Consider the following 19,316-nt stretch of genomic DNA (forward strand, 5'->3'; position numbering starts at 1 on the left):
CTCCCTTCAGTTCTTTTCTTAACCATCTGTCTCAGCCCCAGCCCTGCCTCTCTCTCTCTCTCTCTCTCTCTCTCTCTCTCTCTCTCTCTCTCACACACACACACACACACACACACATAAGGGAGCCCAGCCGGGAGGCCCCGGGGCAAGGCTGCCCTGCATAAGGTCACCTCTACCAAACCCCTACCCTCATCAGCCATGGATGCCTAGCCCTTGCGTCCCGGCCCTGAACACCAGCATCAAATCAGGCCTAACTTCTTCCCAGAGCTCCTGGGGGAGTAAATGCAGGGGCAGAGAGTCAGACCCCAGCAAGTGGGGTCAGTGGGGACAGGGGTCAGAGGGCAAAGCCTGAGTTCTGCCTGTGGTTCACAGAACCCGGAGACCTGTTGCTAGGTAACCAGGTCTCCCAGCCCCTTCCCAGCACATCCTGAACTGCACATCGGCAGCCTCCGGCCATCTTCCCTGAGTCTCTCAGACACTTGCCCTCTGTGGAATCCTCAAGAGCAGGAGGAGGGGAGAAACAAGCCCAGTCACCACCCCTGAGCTGCACTACCCCCGTTTCACTGCGAAGACTCGGCCCTTGGGCCATTAGCTCACCACCGCCATGAGTCTGGGCATCATGGAGGAGGAGGACCTGGCCGAGTACTTCCGGCTGCAGTATGGGGAGCGGCTGCTGCAGCTGCTGCAGTGAGTGTCAGAGGGCCCGCCCATCCCCCAACACCCCAAACCACCCAGGCCCCAGCACAGCCCTCTCTCCCTCTCAGCACACCAAGCCCTTTTGCTCAGATGAGTGCTTTCCCTGGCCCATTCCCTGGCCCCAGCACAGCCCTCTCTCCCTCTCAGCACACCAGCCCTTTTGCTCAGATGAGTGCTTTCCCTCCCCATGGGTGCCTGTCTCCACGGGTTCTTCCCAGCCCTGGCCTGCCCCTGGGGCTCAGCGTCCACCGTCCTTCTTGCCTGTGTCTTGGGTAGGAAGTTCCCCAGTATTGAGGACCAGTCGGACTCTCCATCCATCCGGTTACTGGAGAAGAAGAAGGAGGCCAAGATCATTCACCATGCCATGGAGCAGAAGAAGGAGGTGGGCAGCGCAGGGTGAGGGATGGGAAGGGCCCACCCCTTCCCAGGGAGAACCTGAGGACAGCCCTCCATTTTGTGGGTGGTGGTGGCTAGAGTCAGGCAACCTGGTGATGGTCCAGTGCTTCCTCTGCAGAGCGCAGGAGAGATCTGATTCTCAGGGTGCCAGAGTCCTGGGATCAGATCAGAGCACAGGAGAGATCTGAGTCTTAGGGTACCAGAGTCCTGAGATGTTCTGCTCTGAACCAGACAGGGGGTGGGAACTGGGCACCTGGGACAGGGCTCTGGGACAGGGGATGCTGGAGCCTTCCTGGGTTCCCACTCAGGGGCCCTCCTGCCCTCCCTGCTGCCCCCCACCCCTAGACGTTTCAGCGCAGAATGGAAACCCTGAACCTGCGCTGGGAGGAACTGGGCATCAAGGAGGCCCAGCTGAAAGCCCACATACAGAAGTTTGAGCAGTTCATCCAGGTACCAAGGGGCATGGCCTGCTGCAGCCTGGGTACCGCACTCTGCAGTTGTCCCTCCTCCCCCGCCCCCCCATCCCCCGCCTCTGCTGTATTCTGTTGACTCCTCATCCTGGGTTGGGAGGTCTCCTGGGTGCTCACCAATGCCTGGAGCTTCCCCCTTTGTGGCCCCCTCCTCTTGCCCTGTTTGTCATTTTCTGCTTGTCAGTCTCCGCTCCTCTAGGGTGCTATTTCCCGCTTCCTTGCCTGTTGTTGGTATGGACAGTTTATCCAGTGAATGAGTGAATGGGGAATGATGAATGAATGAACGTGCTACACTCAGGGCCAGACGCCTGGGGTTACAGAGGTAAACCATGCCCCCAGCTCACCCCACCCCTCCAGACACTGGAGTTGAAGAACCAGCACTGGAGTCCACTCTGAGACAATCACAGAAATCCCCTCAACCAGCCTCACATAACCCTAAGACATGCTTCTCCTTACACCTCGCCCCCACTCAGGCAGCCCGGCCACCCCCGTCCATTTTCAAGGTGGACAGAAGCTTCGTGGGGGCCTCACCATCCTGGGCCCCAGGGAGGGCAGGGCCCATGCCTGACTGGCACCACCTCCCCGGCCCCAGGAGAATGACCAGAAACGGATCCGAGCCCTAAAGAAGGCCAACAAGGAGCGAGAGCTCAAGAGGCAGCGCATGCGCGAGCTGGCCAAGGCCAAGCAGGAGATGGCAGTCCTGCGACTGGAGCACCAGCGGCTGAGTGCCAAGCTGCAGGAGTACTCCATCTTCAACAAGTACCTGGAGAAGGTGGTGGAGAACTCCGAGGTGTGTGGAGGGCTGGGGGGCGGGCTTCTGCAGCCCTACCGCCTCGTCCCCAGGGGCCTGGGCTGCGGACCCTCTGCTCTGGGGAGAGGTCTCCAGACGAGGAAGGCAGCTGGCAGAGGGCCCTGGTGAGACTGGACTCATTTCTCAAGGGTGGGGGCCTGGTTGTATATCTTTGTGTGCATGACGTCTGTGGGCCTGCCTCTATATGGGTCACAGGTTCGAGGTTTTGTTTTGAAGCACCAGCAACCAGCTCTGCCTGCCTCTGTCTGATGTGGTCCACACTCTCCCTGCTTCCCCTCCTCTCTGGTGTTTTTGGTCTACGTTGAGAGTACAGGGGCAGAGGGAGGGAAAGAGACTGGGACACACCAGCCTCGTGTAGAGCTGGGCACTTAGCATATGCTGGGCCCTGGGCTGCGTGCTGCAAGTGGAACCTTGCTCAGTCTGCTCGCTAGGCCCCAGAGGAAAGCCATCATCTCACCCTGTTAGAGGAGGAATTGGAAGCTCAGAGAGGTTACGTAACCTGCTCAGGGTTGCACAGCTTGTAGGTGGCAGAGCCTTTGTGTCTAACCACCCCTCTGTAGGCCACTGACCACTGCTTTTTATCAAGGTGCCTTGTTGCCAGAGCTAAGGGAACTGCCCAGCTCTCTGCCCACCCATGCTTCCTGCGGCATTTGACACTGTTGATGCTCCTTTCTGAAATATTCCTGCGCCCTTTCCTATGGGGCTCCTCCCTCTTCCTCCTCCCTTCTGGCCCTTCCTCCTCAGGCTCCTCTGGGGCTCCTCTTCCTTAAGTTCCTTAGATCTTTGTCCCAGACCCTCCACTTTTCTCCCTGAGCAATTCCCTGGGCCTCTGATAGATGTCACCCATGTCGACAGCCACCCACTTGTGTCCTCCACGCCCACATGTGACAGCAGCAGGGCCCCTCACCAGGATGGAACGAGGTACGAGGTGTGCCTTCTGGGCTGTGAGTCTGAGTCCATGTCCTGAGAGGGGTTCAGGGAGACAAAGCACACACAGCTTTTTTAAAAGTCCTGGCAATTTCCATATAGAACCACTAACCTAGTTTATTTATGCGTGAGCCCCAAATCTGTTATTTCCTGCATTCTAAGGTACCTACTATATGAGAAATTGTTCATTTAACAGTTGGTTTTTCTGGGGGTTAGGGGGAGTGAGGGAAGACTACTACATTAAAGCAGTAGACTGATTACAAGACGTGACTCAGATTTAGAGCTGGTAAAATGTGTCTTAGGACCAAGGAGACTGGTCTGGATCTTGCTGGCCCATATCGCCCTCCTAAGCTCAGGCCCCTACATCTAATTCACCGAGTCCATAACTGCTTCTTGCCATCCCCAGGCCAACCCTGCTGCTGGTGGGTCCGTTGCTGGTGAATGGCATGACCACCCACCCACAGCCTCACCAGAACCCAGACCTCACCCTTGACTCCTCCTCCCTCAATCCCCGAAGCCATCAATCAGCAGATCTGGTCTATTCTCCTAAGTATTTCTGGAATTCAGCCCCTGCCCCTTCCTCATTCAGACCACCAGACGTACTTCTTAGGAGTTCAGCTCTGTGTTATTCCTGTCCAGCATTCTGCAGCCAGCGTACTCAAAATCTTTTTCTCTTTCTTTCTTCCTTTATTTCTTTCAAAATATTTAAATCATACTGAAAATTATACAAAATATATAACAACACCCAAGTATCCACCATAGCTCTATCAAATTGGAATTATTTTCTCCTATTTTCCCCCCTTCTTTTTTTTTTTTTGGCCAAACCATACAGATTGCAGGATCTTAGCTCCCCAACCAGGGATCAAACCCAGGCCCCCGCAGTGAAACTGCCAAGTCCTAACCAGTGGACCACCAGGGAATTCCCATCAAGCTTGTTGTTATTATTTTGGGCAACAGAATACATTACCCATAAGCTATGAATAGTATGTACATGTCCTTTTATGGCTTTTTTCCAATCAATGATTTTTTAAAAAATTTTTGTATCATGGGAAATTTCAAACATACAAAAGTAAAGAAAATAGTCTACTGAATGCCCATTCAGTTCAGTCCAATTCAGTCACTCAGTCATGTCCAACTCTGCGACCTCATGAATCGCAGCACGTTAGGCCTCCCTGTCCATCACCAACTCCCAGAGTTCACTCAAACTCATGTCTATCGAGTCAGTGATGCCATCCAGCCATCTCATCCTCTGTCGTCCCTTTCTCCTCTTGCCCCCAATCCCTCCCAGCATCAGAGTCTTTTCCAATGAGTCAACTCTTCGCATGAGGTGGCCAAAGTATTGGAGTTTTAGCTTCAGTATCAGTCTTTCCAATGAACATCCAGGACTGATCTCCTCATCACCTAATTGCAACAATTATCAACTTACTGTCAGATCCCCATCTCTGCTATTGTGAAGCAGATGATATGTTTTTAACCCATAAGTGCTTCAGTATATCACTCTAGAGCTCTTTGTAACATATCCACAGTACCCATATCACATGTGTCTGCTTGCTCAGTCGCTTAGTTGTGTCCAACTCTGCAATCCCATGAACCCATATCCAGCTGACGTCAAAATTTCCTGGTATTGTACAAACACTTTTAGTACAGCTGGTTTGTTCCAATCAGGGTCCAAACGAGGTCCCAACTCCAGGTTTGGTTGGTGTGTTTATCAGGTGTTCTAGACATCATTATTATGCTGATCAAAAGAAGCCAGACATACTGTATGATCCCATTGAAATTTTTCAGTTCAGTTCAGTTGTTCAGTCATGTCCGACTCTTTGCGAGCCCATGGACCACAGCATGCCAGGCCTCCCTGTCCATCACCAACTCCCGGAGTTTACTCAAACTCATCTCCATTGAGTCGGTGATTGATATGTGTAAAAACAGGTAAAATGAATCTTTGGGGATAGAAGTCACAATTCTGGTTTTCTTGGTAGTGGTGGGGGCAGATACTGAAAGGGGGCCAAAGACCCTTCTAAGGTGTTCAGAATGTTCTGAGCTCCCTTCTTCAGTTATTAGCTAGAATACTATGAACACCATCAAGAAAAGGACTTCATAGAGACTTCCCTGGCAGTCCAGTGGTTAAGACGCTGTGCTTCCACTGAAGGGGGCACAGGGAATCCCTGGTTAGGGAATTCAGATCCCACATGCTGTGTTGCATGGCCAAAATGTAGGAAGAAGAAAAAGGACTTCAGAAAGAGAATCTTCCCTTCATCAACTATTTGGTGACTATATTAGCCATAAAGCAAAAGCTTCTTAAATGCTTGACTCTTTGAGTCTCCAGAATAATGAGTTGGTTCTCCAGCATCCTCGACAAGTGCCCTGTAACGTTATTAGTATTATTGCAAACTCATGGGTTTTTAACATATTTGATATGTTTCAATCCTTTGCACTTATTCTTACTGATGTTCAAAGGGTCCCATCATTGGATAATGGGAGCCTCTTCAAATTGGTATCTGAGTGCTTTTGAAATTGGTGTTAAGTTTAGGAGCGGTAGTCCTGATTGCTCTGATGTAGCCCACTTTTTAAATTAATTTATTTTTAATTGAAGGATAAATGCTTTACAATATTGGTTTGATTTCTGCCATACATCAACATGAATTAGCTATAAGTGTACATATGGCCCCTCCCTTTTACCTCCCTCCCACCTTCATAGCCAATTCTTTTTAACTGTTATATATTGTTGCACCTCTTAGAAATGCAGACCGGAAGTTATCTCTCTGCTCACTCCTCCAGTGGATGCAATCCACACTCCTCAGTGTTTACTGAGCACTTTTTTTAAAACTTCTCCAGGGTGATCTCTCTCTCCCCATCTTGAACTTGGGCCATTCCTACTAAACTCTCTTGCTCATCCTGAATATGCCACACACACCTCATCAGCTTTATCCAGGCTGTTCTGTCTACCTGTACGACTTCCTCACCTGCCTTTGCTCGGCCATCTTCTCTTCATACCTCTGGTCTCATTTTTTAACCACCCTTTCCCTGAAGAAGCTTCTTCTGGCAGTCCCTATCTCCTCTAATACTGAGTTAAGTGGCTCTTGCCCACAGAGGAAGTGTTTGCTGGAAAGGCGAGTTCCCGGAACACCAGTCTATTGCTGGAAATGTCATGAGATGGAGAGAACACTCAGGGAGTGTCCCCTGGGTGGCTGGAAGGCACGTGTTGATAAATCCCCCAGGCATGAGTTGGCATCCTGAAGCTGGTGCTCACAGCGCCTTGAAGAGAGGGAAGGTCGCAGGGCTTTTGTTCTGCTTAGGGTCAGAGACGAGTTGTGTGTGGGGGAAGGGTGGCTGAGCCTGGCCGGGTCCGCTCCTCTGGTACCCGCCCTCTCCAGCCCCGGAGGGAGGCCTCAGCCATTGCTGAACAAACACGAGAGCACCAGGTGGAAGATACTACCTAACACTCTGCCGCGGCCCCATCCCCCAGTCACCGATAAGGCTTATCACTCTGTGTCGTAACTGACTGTTTACTTGTCTGTGTGTCCTACCGCGCCACCGCCTGTGGTAAGGCTTCCTAAAAGCAGTGTCTGGCTGTCTTATCTCCTGCTCTGTCCCTAGCGTTTAGCACACTTCCTGGCTACTAAGTGGTTCGTGGTGCATTCCTGCTGAATAGGCTCATGATTGCCATCCGAGACAGCGCAAAGTCTACCCCGCCCCCACCCAGCAATGCTCAACCCTAGAATCATATGGGGACCCTTCAGACCGGTTTATTCATCCGGGTCTCTGAGGGTGGAGCCTGGCACGTGGCCTCATTGAAGCTCCCAGGTGATTCCAATAAAGTGCAGCCAAGCCAGAGAGCCTGCCGAGCCAGGTGCACATGCTCCCGACACGACACCGAGGTCCACGACCCACACCATGTGACCCACGGCCTGTACCAACTCGGGGAGGTGGTGTGGCGCAGGGGAGACTCCGAGGGCTTTACAGCCTTTGGCCCTTGAACTTAGCCCAGGGCCTCCCTACCAGGCAGAGGCGCAGAGGGTGGGAGCTGGGGGCGTAGAGTGGGGTCGAGGCCCCCCCGGGCGGAGGTGCACTGACCTGAGCCCCCAAACCCCACCACTACCCCGCCCGGCCCCCCTGCCCTTGTGCAGTTTGAGGAGATCCACGAGGTGATCGCGCGCTACAAGACACTGGTGAGCATGCACCACGACCTCATGCAGTCGGCACAGGAGGGCCAGGAGAAGATTGAGCGTGCCAAGGCGCGGCTGGCACGCTACAAAGAGGAAAAGGACGACGAGATCCTGCAGCACAACAACGAGCTGGCGCGTCTGCAGATGCGCTTCGACCGTGCCCGCAGCGACGTCATTATCTGGGTGAGTGCCGGGCAGGCGGGGGGGCGGGGACACAGACAGACACACATAGACACAGACACGCACACACAGGCAGGCATGTAAGGGATACACACACACCTCAGCACATACAGGTAAGGGACACACACACCAGCACACACACACAAACACGGGTAAGGGATGCACACAACAACACAAACACACCCACCCTTAGCGCTCACACCCCGCCCTCATTCCCCTCCCCAGGAATCTCGCTGGGCGCACATTCAGAACACCGCTGCCAAGAAGACACTCTTGCTTGGCACCATTAAGATGGCAACGCTGAACCTCTTCCAGATCGTGAGCAAACAGCTCAAGGAGGCGACCTTCGTGTCCCTGGAGGACACGCACAAACAGCTGGACATGGTAAGAGGAGCCCAAGTGCCTGGCAGGCAGGCTGGAAGTAGCCATGATGGTTCCCCATGGGTTGAGGGGAGGCCTGAGGGCTAAAGAGCAGTGGTCCTCAAGTTTTCAGAATCGCCTGGGGACTCGAGCTTGTTGCTGGACCCAGCCCCAGAGTGTTGGACTCGATAGATCTGAGATGAGAAACCATGAATTTTCATTTTCCGCAAGTTTCCAGATGATAGTTCTGGTCTGGGTTCCACACTTTGAGAACCACTGCATTAGCGCTAAGATTCTGTTGGCCCCATCAACAGGTCAGTAGAGAAACCCATTACTGAATTCCTTAGCTGCTGCACAAGAGTCTTACAAAGTTCTAGTGAGATGCTGAAGGCCTGTGACTGGGGCCCATCCTTAGGGAAAAGAGAACATCTGCAGGGGCGGGAATTAGCAAGGGGGTGACAGTATCAGTCTTATTAGTACCATTCTGAGATTTTTCTCTTTGAAGTAATTGAAAGGAAACTGAAAAGGAATTAACGTTCTCACTGTGTATCATACAAAGCTGTCTGATGCCATGTCTGTGTGCCCCCTGGAATAATCTCACTTCTGACCAAAGGAAAGCCGCATCCCTTAACTTGGGAAACTCTGCACCATGCTTCTTGTGACATGAGGAGAACCATGACGAATTATTTATCCTTTTGGCATATCCTTTTAGCCGTGAAACAGTGGAAAGTAGACTCCTAAAGGCTGGAATTTCTGTTTGCTTTGTTCTCTGTTGTATCCCCAGCCTCTAGAACTATGCCAGGCAGATAGTAGGCACCACTCAATAAGTATTCAGTGAATGAATATGAAACACAAGCCAATGAAAGCAATTGACTGAGAAGTGCTTTGTCTGTTTGTTTTTAAAGAGAAAAGATGGGAATTCCCTGGGGGTTCAGTTGTTAGGACTCTGCACTTCCACTGCAGGGGACCCATGTTCTGTCCCTGAACAGGGAACTAAGATCCTGCAAGCCTCACAGCACAGCCAGAAAACAACAACAACAACAACAACAATAAAAAAAAACCCCAGCAACCTGAAATTCATGAAATGTAAAGAATTTCACCCACTGACCAGCAGAATTTCCTTAAACCAAAGAATCAGCCTGCATCGTAAAGCATGTTAGTACTGAATTATTCATATTAACAGTCCAAAGACTGTAAAGGGAGTTTGTAAGAAAGTTTGTTGTGAAACAGCGATCCTCAAGCTTTTTTTGGTAGCAGGATACCTTTACACTCATAAAATTTGTTGAAGACCCCCAAAGAGCTTTTGTTTATATGGGTTATATCAGTTGATATTTACTTTATGAGAAACTCAAGCAGAAAAACTAAAACTATTTAATTCATTTAAAATGACAGTAAGAAACATGTTAACACAAATAGCATATTTAAGAAATAGATGTATTTATTCATGGCTGCCTTGGGTCTTAGTTGCGGCACGTGGAATCTTTCATCCTGGCGTGAGGGCTGCAGAGTGCCTGGGCTCTGTAGTTGACGCACGTAGCTTTAGTTGCCCCACTTTGCACGAGGGATCTTCGTTCCCTGATCAGGGATCAAATTCACGTTCCCTGCGCTGGAAAGTGGATTCTTAACCACTGGACCACCAGGAAAGTCCCATAAATAGCATTTTTAATGAAAAATACATTTTCAAAAAGTATTTTGTGGGATGGGTGGCATTTCAACACTTTGCAAATCCCTAAAATGCTGCTTCCTGAAGGACAGGTGGATTCTCACACCTGCTTCTGTATCCAGTCTGTCATGATAGCCTCTGTGATGGGAACATCCCACTTGGGTAAAAGTCCACGTAGACTCACCAGACAAAAGACAAGTAGCAGAAGTAACAAAAGACAGGTAACACCTTAGCATTATTGTAGAAAGAGTTTTGGCCTTGCAGGCCCCTCTTCCCTGCTGTAGGGTCTCAGGACTCGAGGCGTCCTCAGGCACCTCCGCTTTAGCTGTTGTAAAGAGAGATGGGGCAGGAGGTGGTGATCTCCAGCCCATGGCCCCTGCCCGAGCACCCCCTGTTCGGATAGTAGCTTACAGTCCATCCACTCCAAATTCTGAGCGTTCAGACTCCCTCGACCATTTGTTGTCCTCCCCCCAACCCCCCACCCCAACCCCGGGCATGCTGCATGGCCTTTGGGATCTTAATTTCGCAACCAGGGATCGAACCTGGGATCAAACCTGGGCCCCAGGCAGTGAAAGCACCAAGTCCTAACCTCCGGACCACCAGGGAATTCCTGTTCTCAACCTTGACTTGCCTGCACAGGAATTCCTCATATGCCCAAATGTTATTTTTAAATATCCCACTTGATTCCTGTAGGATATGAGCCTACTGACACATATACATGATTAAGTAGCCTGAAAAATGGAAAATAAAGACCTAGGAAAATATTGTAATAAGTTGAAACTTTATATAAGATAAATATATAAATAGTATTATAAATAATACATGTTACATTTATAGTAAATATAAGTTAAAATCTAAGGTCAAGGTAAGAGAGAGATGTATGGACTCTTGGTTCTTGGATTCTAAAGGACAGTAGTTCGACAGGAACAGAAGTTGGCTCTGAGCTGCCTTATAACCAGAGGAAAAGCAACACACTGTTCTTGAACCAAAATAAGAAAACATAAGGTTTGCTTAGAGAGAGAGATCCTTTCCCAGCACCTAACCTCTAGCTGAAAATTTTCACAGAGGCTTCAGAGACACTCAGTGAATTATGTTCTCAGTAGCATCCCTACAATGGATGCACGTTGTGGGCTTCAGAAGGGAGTCAACTCATCTAGAACTGGGAGCAGGGTACCACTCAGGGAAAGTGATTCTGCAAAAGGCCAAGACAATTTGCATTCCACTTACTGTCTGTGCAAGGTCCAGCATTATTATCTCTGAATAAAATCCAAACTGTGCTTGGCAAATCCTAGAATCCCAAGGTGATTAAGTTTCCTCCAGAAAAATAAATGGACTCTATGGACTAAAAAGGGGCTTCCCAGGTGGCGCTAGTGGTAAAGAACCCACCTGCCAAGGGTTCGATCCCTGGGTCAGTAAGATTCCCCTGGAGGAGGGAGGGCATGGCAGCCCACTCAGGTATTCTTGCCTGGAGAATCCCATTGACAGAAGAGCCTAATGGGTTACAGTCCATGGGTTTGCAAAGAGTCGGATACAACTGAGGCAACGTAGCACAGCACAGCATGTGGACTAAAAAAATTTAGAAAACAAATGACGTTTTCTGGGTTTAAAATGCAGAACTTCACAGTGCCTTTGCTGTGGCTCTGTCCTGAGACTCCAAGCTGATCAGGTTTCTACAGTTTGCTTGCCCACAGAATCCATGTTGGGGGTGTGATGACTTACTGTAAGAACATAGTTTGGGAAATACTGCACTTGGCATCTCTGTAACCTTGGGAAAGTTACTCTGATTCTTTGTTTCCTCTTTTGCAAAATAGGAATTATGTTGGTAATCGTAATAGTGTTAGCAACTAGCAGGTTGTTGAGAGTTTTGGACAGTCTTTTGGAACACTCTTGAAAAGGAGAAACTGTCGGACTGAGATCTAAGAGGCCATCCAGGCCAACCTTTTCTCCCTCTTTCCTTTTTAAAGATAAAGAAATTGAGTCCCAGAATGATGAAGTGATTTTCTCAGAGTTGTGTCAGGACCCCACGTCGTCTTTTTTGTTTTTTAAATTGAAGTGTAATTCATTTACAGTGTTGAGTTATAATAGTTTCAGGTGTACAGCAAAGTGACTGGTGTGTGTGTGTGTGTGTATATATGAATGGATAAATACATATATCCATATTCTTTTTTTCAAATTCTTTTCAATTATAATAGTTTAAGATATTGAATATAGCTCCCTGGGCTATGTATCAATGTTAAGTCCTTGTTGTTTCTCTGTTTAATATGTGGTCGTGTGCATCAGTTAATCCACACTCCCTATCCCTGCCCCCTTCCCCTTTGGTAACCAACCATAAGTTGGTTTTTTATGTCTGTGAGTCTGTTTCTGTTTGTAAATAAGTTCATTTGTACTATTTTTAGATTCCACATATAAGTGATAATCATATATGTCTTTGACTTACTTCACTTAGTACGATGATTTCTAGGTCCATCTGTATTGCTACAAATGGAATTATTTCATTTTTTATGGCTGAGTAATATTTCAGTGTGTGTGCATCCATATATATATATATACACACACACATGTATTTTCTTTATCTATTCATCTATTGATGCAGAACCACAGGTCTTCTAACTTATGAGGCTGTGCTCTTTCCACTGTATCATACTGATTGCATGTTCCTTTTTTAATATTGTTTTTAAAATTTTATTTATTTTTAATTAGAGGATAATGGCTTTACAATGTTGTGTTGGTTTCTGCCATATATCACCATAAATCAGCCATAGGTATACACATGTCCCTCCTTCTTGAACCTCCCTCCTATCTCCACGATTGCATGTTTTTTACAACTAAAGTTAGTGAATAAAATTGAAATTTCCTTTGATGACTCAGGATTAACATAATGTGCCTCTGTTCTGGGTTTCAAGTAAATTAACCTGCTTGAAGGCTATTAACTAGTGGAGAGGCATCTGCCCCGACCCTGGCTGACTCCTTTCTGCTGACGCTTCTATCCCCAGAGTCCTCTGTGGAGCCTCCCCCCTGTCTCCCTGTGAGACGGTGAGCCTGAACTTCATCCTCTCACTGTGTCTGCCTCTAGGGGTTCCCACCTCCATCCTTCTTCATTGCTTCTAGTCTGCTAAGCCTGATTCTCCACATCAACTAGAATAATTATCAAATGAGGGAAAGTGACCTCAGTCACAGGAAATGGTGACTCCTTACAAGCAGGCTATGCCCAGATGTTTTTGGATGGGTGGCCTGTCACCAGCTTGGGATTGACTGCAGTCCTTTGGCCTCACTAGATCCAGCAGTTTATCCAGGACCTGTCAGACATCTGGGCAGAGGTGAAGAAGAAGGAGCTACAGCAAATCCGGGTTTGAAGAGCAGCCGTGGTTCCAGAATGTTCCAAGATGGAGAAGGGAGGGAGGAAGTTGCTGGTGACCTTGCCATCCAGTCAGCCCAGTCCAGCTCCCTGGGACATACTCCCATCCACTATCGTGCCTTCTGCTGGTGAAATCCCTGTTATTCACGTCAGGCCTCAGCCCATCCTATCCCTGAAGACATTAAATGCTATAAGAACTTTGTTCCTAAGTTCTCTCTCTTTTTGGTGGTTTATTCATGGGGAAGAGGGTACACTGAGGGAAGAACCCCCCAAAGCACTCTCTCTGGAAGCTAGTCACTTAGGCTGCTCAGGTTTGATGTCTCCTAGGCTTTGCTGTTTCGGAGAAGGCAATGGCAACCCACTCCAGTGTTCTTACCTGGAGAATCCCAGGGACAGGGGAGCCTGGTGGGCTGCCATCTATGGGGTCGCACAGATTTGGACACAACTGAAGCGACTTAGCAGCAGCAACAGCAGCAGGCTTAGCTGTTTGCATAGGAAGGATCCACATGGCAACATACAGTGGAGTGAGGACATAGGCCCCTTCTTCTCCTCTGCTACCTCAATTTTTTTCTTAGGTTGGTGTTTCCAGTTGGAGTGCAGAAACTCACTGGAAACCTGGAGTCAGCTTTCCGGGTCAGAGCAGCAAAGGGTTTGACTGCTGAGTTTTTGACCATAAGTACAAGGCTTCACGGGCTTCCCAGGTGGCTCAGTGGGCAACTCTTTCTTGAGAGTGAGGAACTCTTTCTTCCCTGACCTCAGGAGGCAGCCCTGCCCTCCCGCTGTCCCCACTGGTCCCCAAGACCTGCAGTATGGTATCAGCCACGCTGATGTAGGAGTAGCAGGCAGGCCTCCAGGCGATGGCATCTTAGCACCTTAGGCTGGAATGATGGCTTCAAACCAGCAAATCTGAACTGAATGGAGGTGAATGGGAAGCCTCACGGCATGTGCGCTCGGTTGTGTCCGACTCTGCGACCCCATGGACTGTAGCCCACCAGACTCTTCTGTCCGTGGGTTTCTCCAGGCAAGAATGCTGGAGTGTGTTGCCATGCCCTCCTCCGGGGGATTTTCCTGACTCAGGGATTGAACCCACATCTGCTGCATTGTAGGCAGATTCTTTGCCCACTGAGCCACCTGGGAAGCCCGTGAAGCCTTGTACTTATGGTCAAAAACTCGGCAGCACCGTTCTCAGTCATCAAGAGCAAAAGGCAGGTCAGAGACTGGACCGAAAAAGCAGCATTCATTGAGCATATATTTCAGGTTATGTCATCCTGGTGAAAACCATGGGACACCATCAGCCCTATCAGCCCTGAATTACCAAATGGGACACTTGCCCATGGACACTGGCTCCAGATGACAGGGTCGGGAGTCACGTTTGGCCTGCCTGTCCCCAGCTGGTCTCCCTCCTGGCCAGGTTGCCTCCCAGGAGGCAGAGGCAGTGCTGTTTTCCCTCTGGGGCACCTGAGGAGGCAGCCGCAACATGGCTGCTCCCTGTGATCTAAGATGCCCCACAGGAGAGACCTCTATCTCCAGGGGAGTCTTCAGAAATGCCCCTATCTCCGGATCCTGCTGGGGGCAATGGTCATGGGCAGCAGTCACCTCTCACCTTTGTGTTCACCGCCTGACAGCAGCATCAATGTCCCCTAGGAATTTACTAGAAAGACACACTATTAGGCCCCATGCCAGACCGGAACATCAGAAACTTGGGGGGGTGGGGCAAAGCCCTCTGTGCCTTGTTAATAACAAGGTCTCCAGGTACAAGCTCCAAGTTTGAGAACCACTGCTTCAGCGTGAGCCAAACACTTTGAAGGACCTGAGGTCGCACCACGTGAAGTCATGCCTATCAGTGATCCTACCTGTAGAGTCCATGCAGTCAGAGGAGCAGACCCAGCACGAGGGGGATGCAGACAGACCGACAGCAACGGCTTTGTCCCCGCGGTCTGACCTCAGGCAGGGTGGGCGCTGGTTCAGTGGTCTCTGCAAACATGATGTCTTCCTGGCTGATGCTGGAGCTTGAAGCCCCAGAACGGGGTATTTGGGAAGGAAACACAGACGTGAAGTGGAGCAGATGGAGAGTGAGTTGGAACCCACGGCCACAAGCTGGGCTCACGAGGGTTGACAGAAACCCACAGTAGTTCATGGCCTCCAAGCCTGGAGGGGTGGGCGTCTGCAGAGGCCTGGCCTGGATTACAGAGCTGAGTGCCCACACTTGGCCCAGGAGCCGGAGACACGGCAGGAGGGTTCAGGGAGGGAGGGGCAGCTGTGCTTCGGATGAGGTGAGTGGGCGGAGCAGGAAGCTTGTGGGAGCTTCCGCGTGGCTGGTGCTCCCCTCCACCCTCCAGGCCTCCCACTGGAGCCTCTGTGGCTTGCCCCCCGACCTCAGAAAACACCCAAAAACAGAGGTCTGGGGAATATGGCCAACTGGCCCTGTCCCCAAGCCTTCCCGTGACCATCATCTGCTTCAGAGGGGAAGGAATGGGAAGGGGAGGGGAGCTGGCTGGCCCCCGCCAAAGGGACTTCTCTCTGGAAAGGGAGTGTAACGGAGCAAGGGCTCCTGTCCTGGCAGGGCAGAAAGCCAAGCTCCGATAGCAGGTGTTGGCAGCAAAGTTGAGGTGTACTTGCAGGGGACCAAACAAGGAGAATGGGCAACTCTTACTCAGGAAACCCGAAGACCCTGATGGCTTTCAGGCAAGAGATTTTAAAGACAGAGTAGGGGAGAGGGTCATAGGTGCCTCACCAGCTCATGGACCTCCTGCTAACGGTGGTGGTGAGGTCATGTGATGTTTGGGCATCTCCTTCATGACCTCTGGGTTCCAGCAAGTCTGGGGTCTGGTGCTCACAGTCTGCCGTTACCATCCTCCACCTGCTGGGAGTCTTAGCTTCTGCAGAACAACTCGAAGAGATGGGTGATGTCGTTATCCGAGTCCCTTCAGGAGGACCCCACATCCTGTGACTGTTCCTGATTACTAACTGCTTGATCCTGCTCTTTGGAGCTTGGGGAAGGTTCACGTGACTAATGCTTTTTTTCCTACAAAGAAGAAATGGAACATGAAGGAGCTTTTGTACTGGGAAGGCCCCAAAGGGTCCTGTTTGGTTTCAGTGCCCCCCCTTTTCTCTGATCCTCCTCAGTCCTGAGGAGAATAGGGATGGGACAGGAAAGGGAATACCAGTTTTGGATAGAGAGGTTAATCATGAACTCGTCAGGGAACTCAGTTTTAGGGGGCCTGGGTTTCAGGAGGGCAGAGATCTTCTCCGAACCCAAGATGGGTGAGTCTGGGGGTGGTGCTCAGAGGGGGAGGGGTAGAACCTCTCATTGGACAGAGGTGTCAGGGCCCCCAGAAACAGGGTTATGGGCAAAACATATGGCCCTCATCTTTGAGCCTCCTGGGCTGTGTCCTGGGAGGCAGGAAAGGGTGCTGGACAGACAGTTACTCCAACCCCTCATACCACCACCCCCCACCATCTTCTGCCATGTCTGTGAGTTGGTGGTTGAGAGGTTCAGCCTGTAAGGGCTGCACACACTTTGTGGGAGGCTGCGGGGGCGGGAGGTGCCCTCAGCCCTGCCTCAGGCCCTTGCCAGAGAGGCAGAGGGCCCCTCCCTCCTCCCTTCCCCTCTCCTTCCTGGGTCCTCCATCTTGGAGTGTCACGTTTCCTGCTTGACTGAAATGAGAAATCGTGGAGAGTCACACTTAGAGTTACTGTGATCACACACAAGCTTATCGTAACCCACACGGGTTTATGCATGTGTGTATAACTCACTCTGAGACCACTTGCATTTTTCAGGTTTCAAAAGGGGCCCAGCCCTGGGGCAGAAGAAATTCTGTGGGTCTAGGCAGATTTCTTGATTGCAAGCAAAGCCACAGATCCACGGACTCCTTCCCAAACCCACAGAAAGGGGTGGAGTCAATCCAGAAGGCCAGTGATTCTCCTGAGCCTGAGTGAGAAGGCTTCCCCTTGGAGGGGGCTCCAAGCAGTGGTCACAGAAAGAACCTCACTCCTCTCCAGCCCCTGGGCATGTCCACCCCGGACCCTGGAGCCACAGAAAGAAGCCCAAGATCACCACTCAAGAGAGATTTGGGTTCCCAGATGCAGGAGCTAGTGTTCCAAGAAAAAGAAAAAAAAAAAGATGGAGTTAAGATGATTGGCGTTTTCCCAGCAAGAAAAGACACCAGCCTGTTAAAGCAGAAATAACTGATTGGTTCCAGAAATGAATGGTTCCCATCAACAAAGGCAGGAAGTAGGGTTCCGGGTGTTTTATGGATAAAGGGAGGCAAGCAAAGGGAAGACCTTCAGAGACTTACTCTCAATGCTGTTAGCTCTTCCTGATTGGGGTGGGGGGCAGAGGTGGGTAGGAATAAGGCTTTGAGGCGTGAAAGAGTCCAGGTAGAAAGACATCCCCCTGTGTGTTACACATTCCACATCACACACACAACCCCCACATGGCAATCAATGTCCCAAAGCTGTTGGTGATGGATGGGCTTAGAACAGAGAGTTGAAAACTTTTGAGGTGATGTCAGTTTCTCTGGAGTACCTACAGAGTTCGTGCTTCTGTGGGATTAACTATTAGTCCTCAGGATCAGATCCCTCCCTCACACCCCTTTTTCAGATCCCAAGCTGGGGTCCCACATCGTACATCCAAGGCATTCAGGCAGCTTTTGGCGAATCTTCCTGTCATTTCAAGTCATCTCAGGGGTCGTTCCTGGGCACCTGAGCCAGTGCCTCTGGTCTGGGACTTTTAATGCAGCAGTATCTACTGAAAGGGGCCACAGCATGGTGTGGAGAGCACGCAGAGTCCCTCAAGACCCCAGGCAACCCCTTCCCCAGAGAGATGAGCCCCCACTGAGAGCCATGGGCCTCATTTCTGTTTCCTCACCTGCAACACCCCGACATTCCCCCTAGCTTCATCTCTTTGAAACTTTTTGAAATTGAGAAGGCTCCCACTGCAGGCCACAGGATTGGGGATGGTAAGAGCCTGGCTCAGAAGCATCCAGAACATGATGGTTCCACCTTCTGGGGGGCAAAACAACCATTTTAGGAGTTTTATCAGGAAAGGAGCTGAATCTAGAAACATCCAGCAGAAGGAAAGTCAGCTGCATCATGGTGTGAAACTGGTTTTATTAGTTTTCCATCCTGTGTGACAGATTCCCACAAACTCGGGGATTTAAGGCAACACCCACTGTGTATCTCACAATCGCAGATCAGAAGTCCCTGTGGACTCAATGGGTTCTCCACTCACAGCTGAAATCGACATATTGGTCAGGCTGGGCTCTTGTCTGGAGAGTGTAGGAAACAATCTACCTCCCAGCTCGTCCAGTTGTAGGCAGGATTCCTTGCAGCTGTGGCTCTAAGGTCCCCTTTCCTTGCCTGCTGCCAGCCTGGGCCACTCTCTGCTCCTCAAGGCTGCCTGCATCCCTTGTCGTGTGCCATGTCTGCCATCTTCAAAGCCAGCGATGGAGTCACTGTCACTCCCTGAATCCCTCCGACTTTCTCTTCCAGTATCATCCTGAGAAAACTTCCATGTGATAAGATTAGGCTCTTTTGCCTTTTGCCATATAAGGAGAAAACCATGAGGGCATAAAGGCCATGCAGGCCATTTTGAAACTGTGCCTACCACACTGATCAGGGAAAGGTGTGGAGGTGTGTATGTACGGCTGAGTCCCTTCACTGTTCACCTGAAACGACAGCAGCATTGTTAATCGGCTGTACCCTAATACAAAATAAAAAGTTCAAAAGGGAAAAAAAAAAAAAAAAAGTTCAAAAGGAAACAAAGATTGAGAGGGATTTCCCTGGTGGTCCAGTGGTTAAAAATCTGCCTTCCAATGCGAGGGACGTGGGTTTGGTCCCTGCACGCCTCGGGGCAACTAAGCCTGTGTGTCACAACTCAGCCCACACACCACAACTAGAGAGAAGCTTGCACACTGCAACTAAGACCTGACACAGCCAAAAATAAATTTTAAAACAGATGTGGAGGGACTTCCGTGGTGGTCCAGTGGTTGGGACTTTGCACTTCCAGTACAGAGGTGCAAAGGATGTGGGTTCAATCCCTGGTTGGGGAACCTAAGGCCCCATGTGGTGTGGCAAAAAATAAAATAATATTTTAATAATAATATTAATAGTAAATATTTAACGATAGTAAAATAATACAGCATCTTATAAAAAGGATGGGGATGGAATGCCTAGCATGGCAACCATTGTTAATACTATAGTGCATATTTGAAAGCTGCTAAGAGTATATTAATAGATCTTAACAGTTCTCATCATAAGAGAAAAAAATGTAACTGTGTGGTGATGGATGTGA

At 50.0% G+C, this 19,316-nt stretch overlaps 1 protein-coding gene across 1 annotated transcript; it reads left to right on the plus strand.

Annotated features, from left to right (window-relative positions):
* Positions 1-419: 419 nt before the first annotated feature.
* Positions 420-13,230, plus strand: CCDC42 (coiled-coil domain containing 42). The gene is made up of 7 exons (XM_086358956.1): positions 420-687; positions 973-1,078; positions 1,438-1,542; positions 2,155-2,352; positions 7,425-7,646; positions 7,869-8,027; positions 12,942-13,230. Exons 1-7 carry the CDS (start codon positions 605-607, stop codon positions 13,017-13,019), a joined length of 951 nt encoding a protein of 316 aa, XP_086215082.1. The 5' UTR covers positions 420-604; the 3' UTR covers positions 13,020-13,230.
* The last annotated feature ends 6,086 nt before the right edge of the window (positions 13,231-19,316 follow it).

This window comes from Bos grunniens, chromosome 19, assembly GCF_055505025.1.
Source record: "Bos grunniens cultivar Pamir isolate PY7600 chromosome 19, Bosgru_T2T1.0, whole genome shotgun sequence".
NCBI classification, from domain to species: domain Eukaryota; kingdom Metazoa; phylum Chordata; class Mammalia; order Artiodactyla; family Bovidae; genus Bos; species Bos grunniens.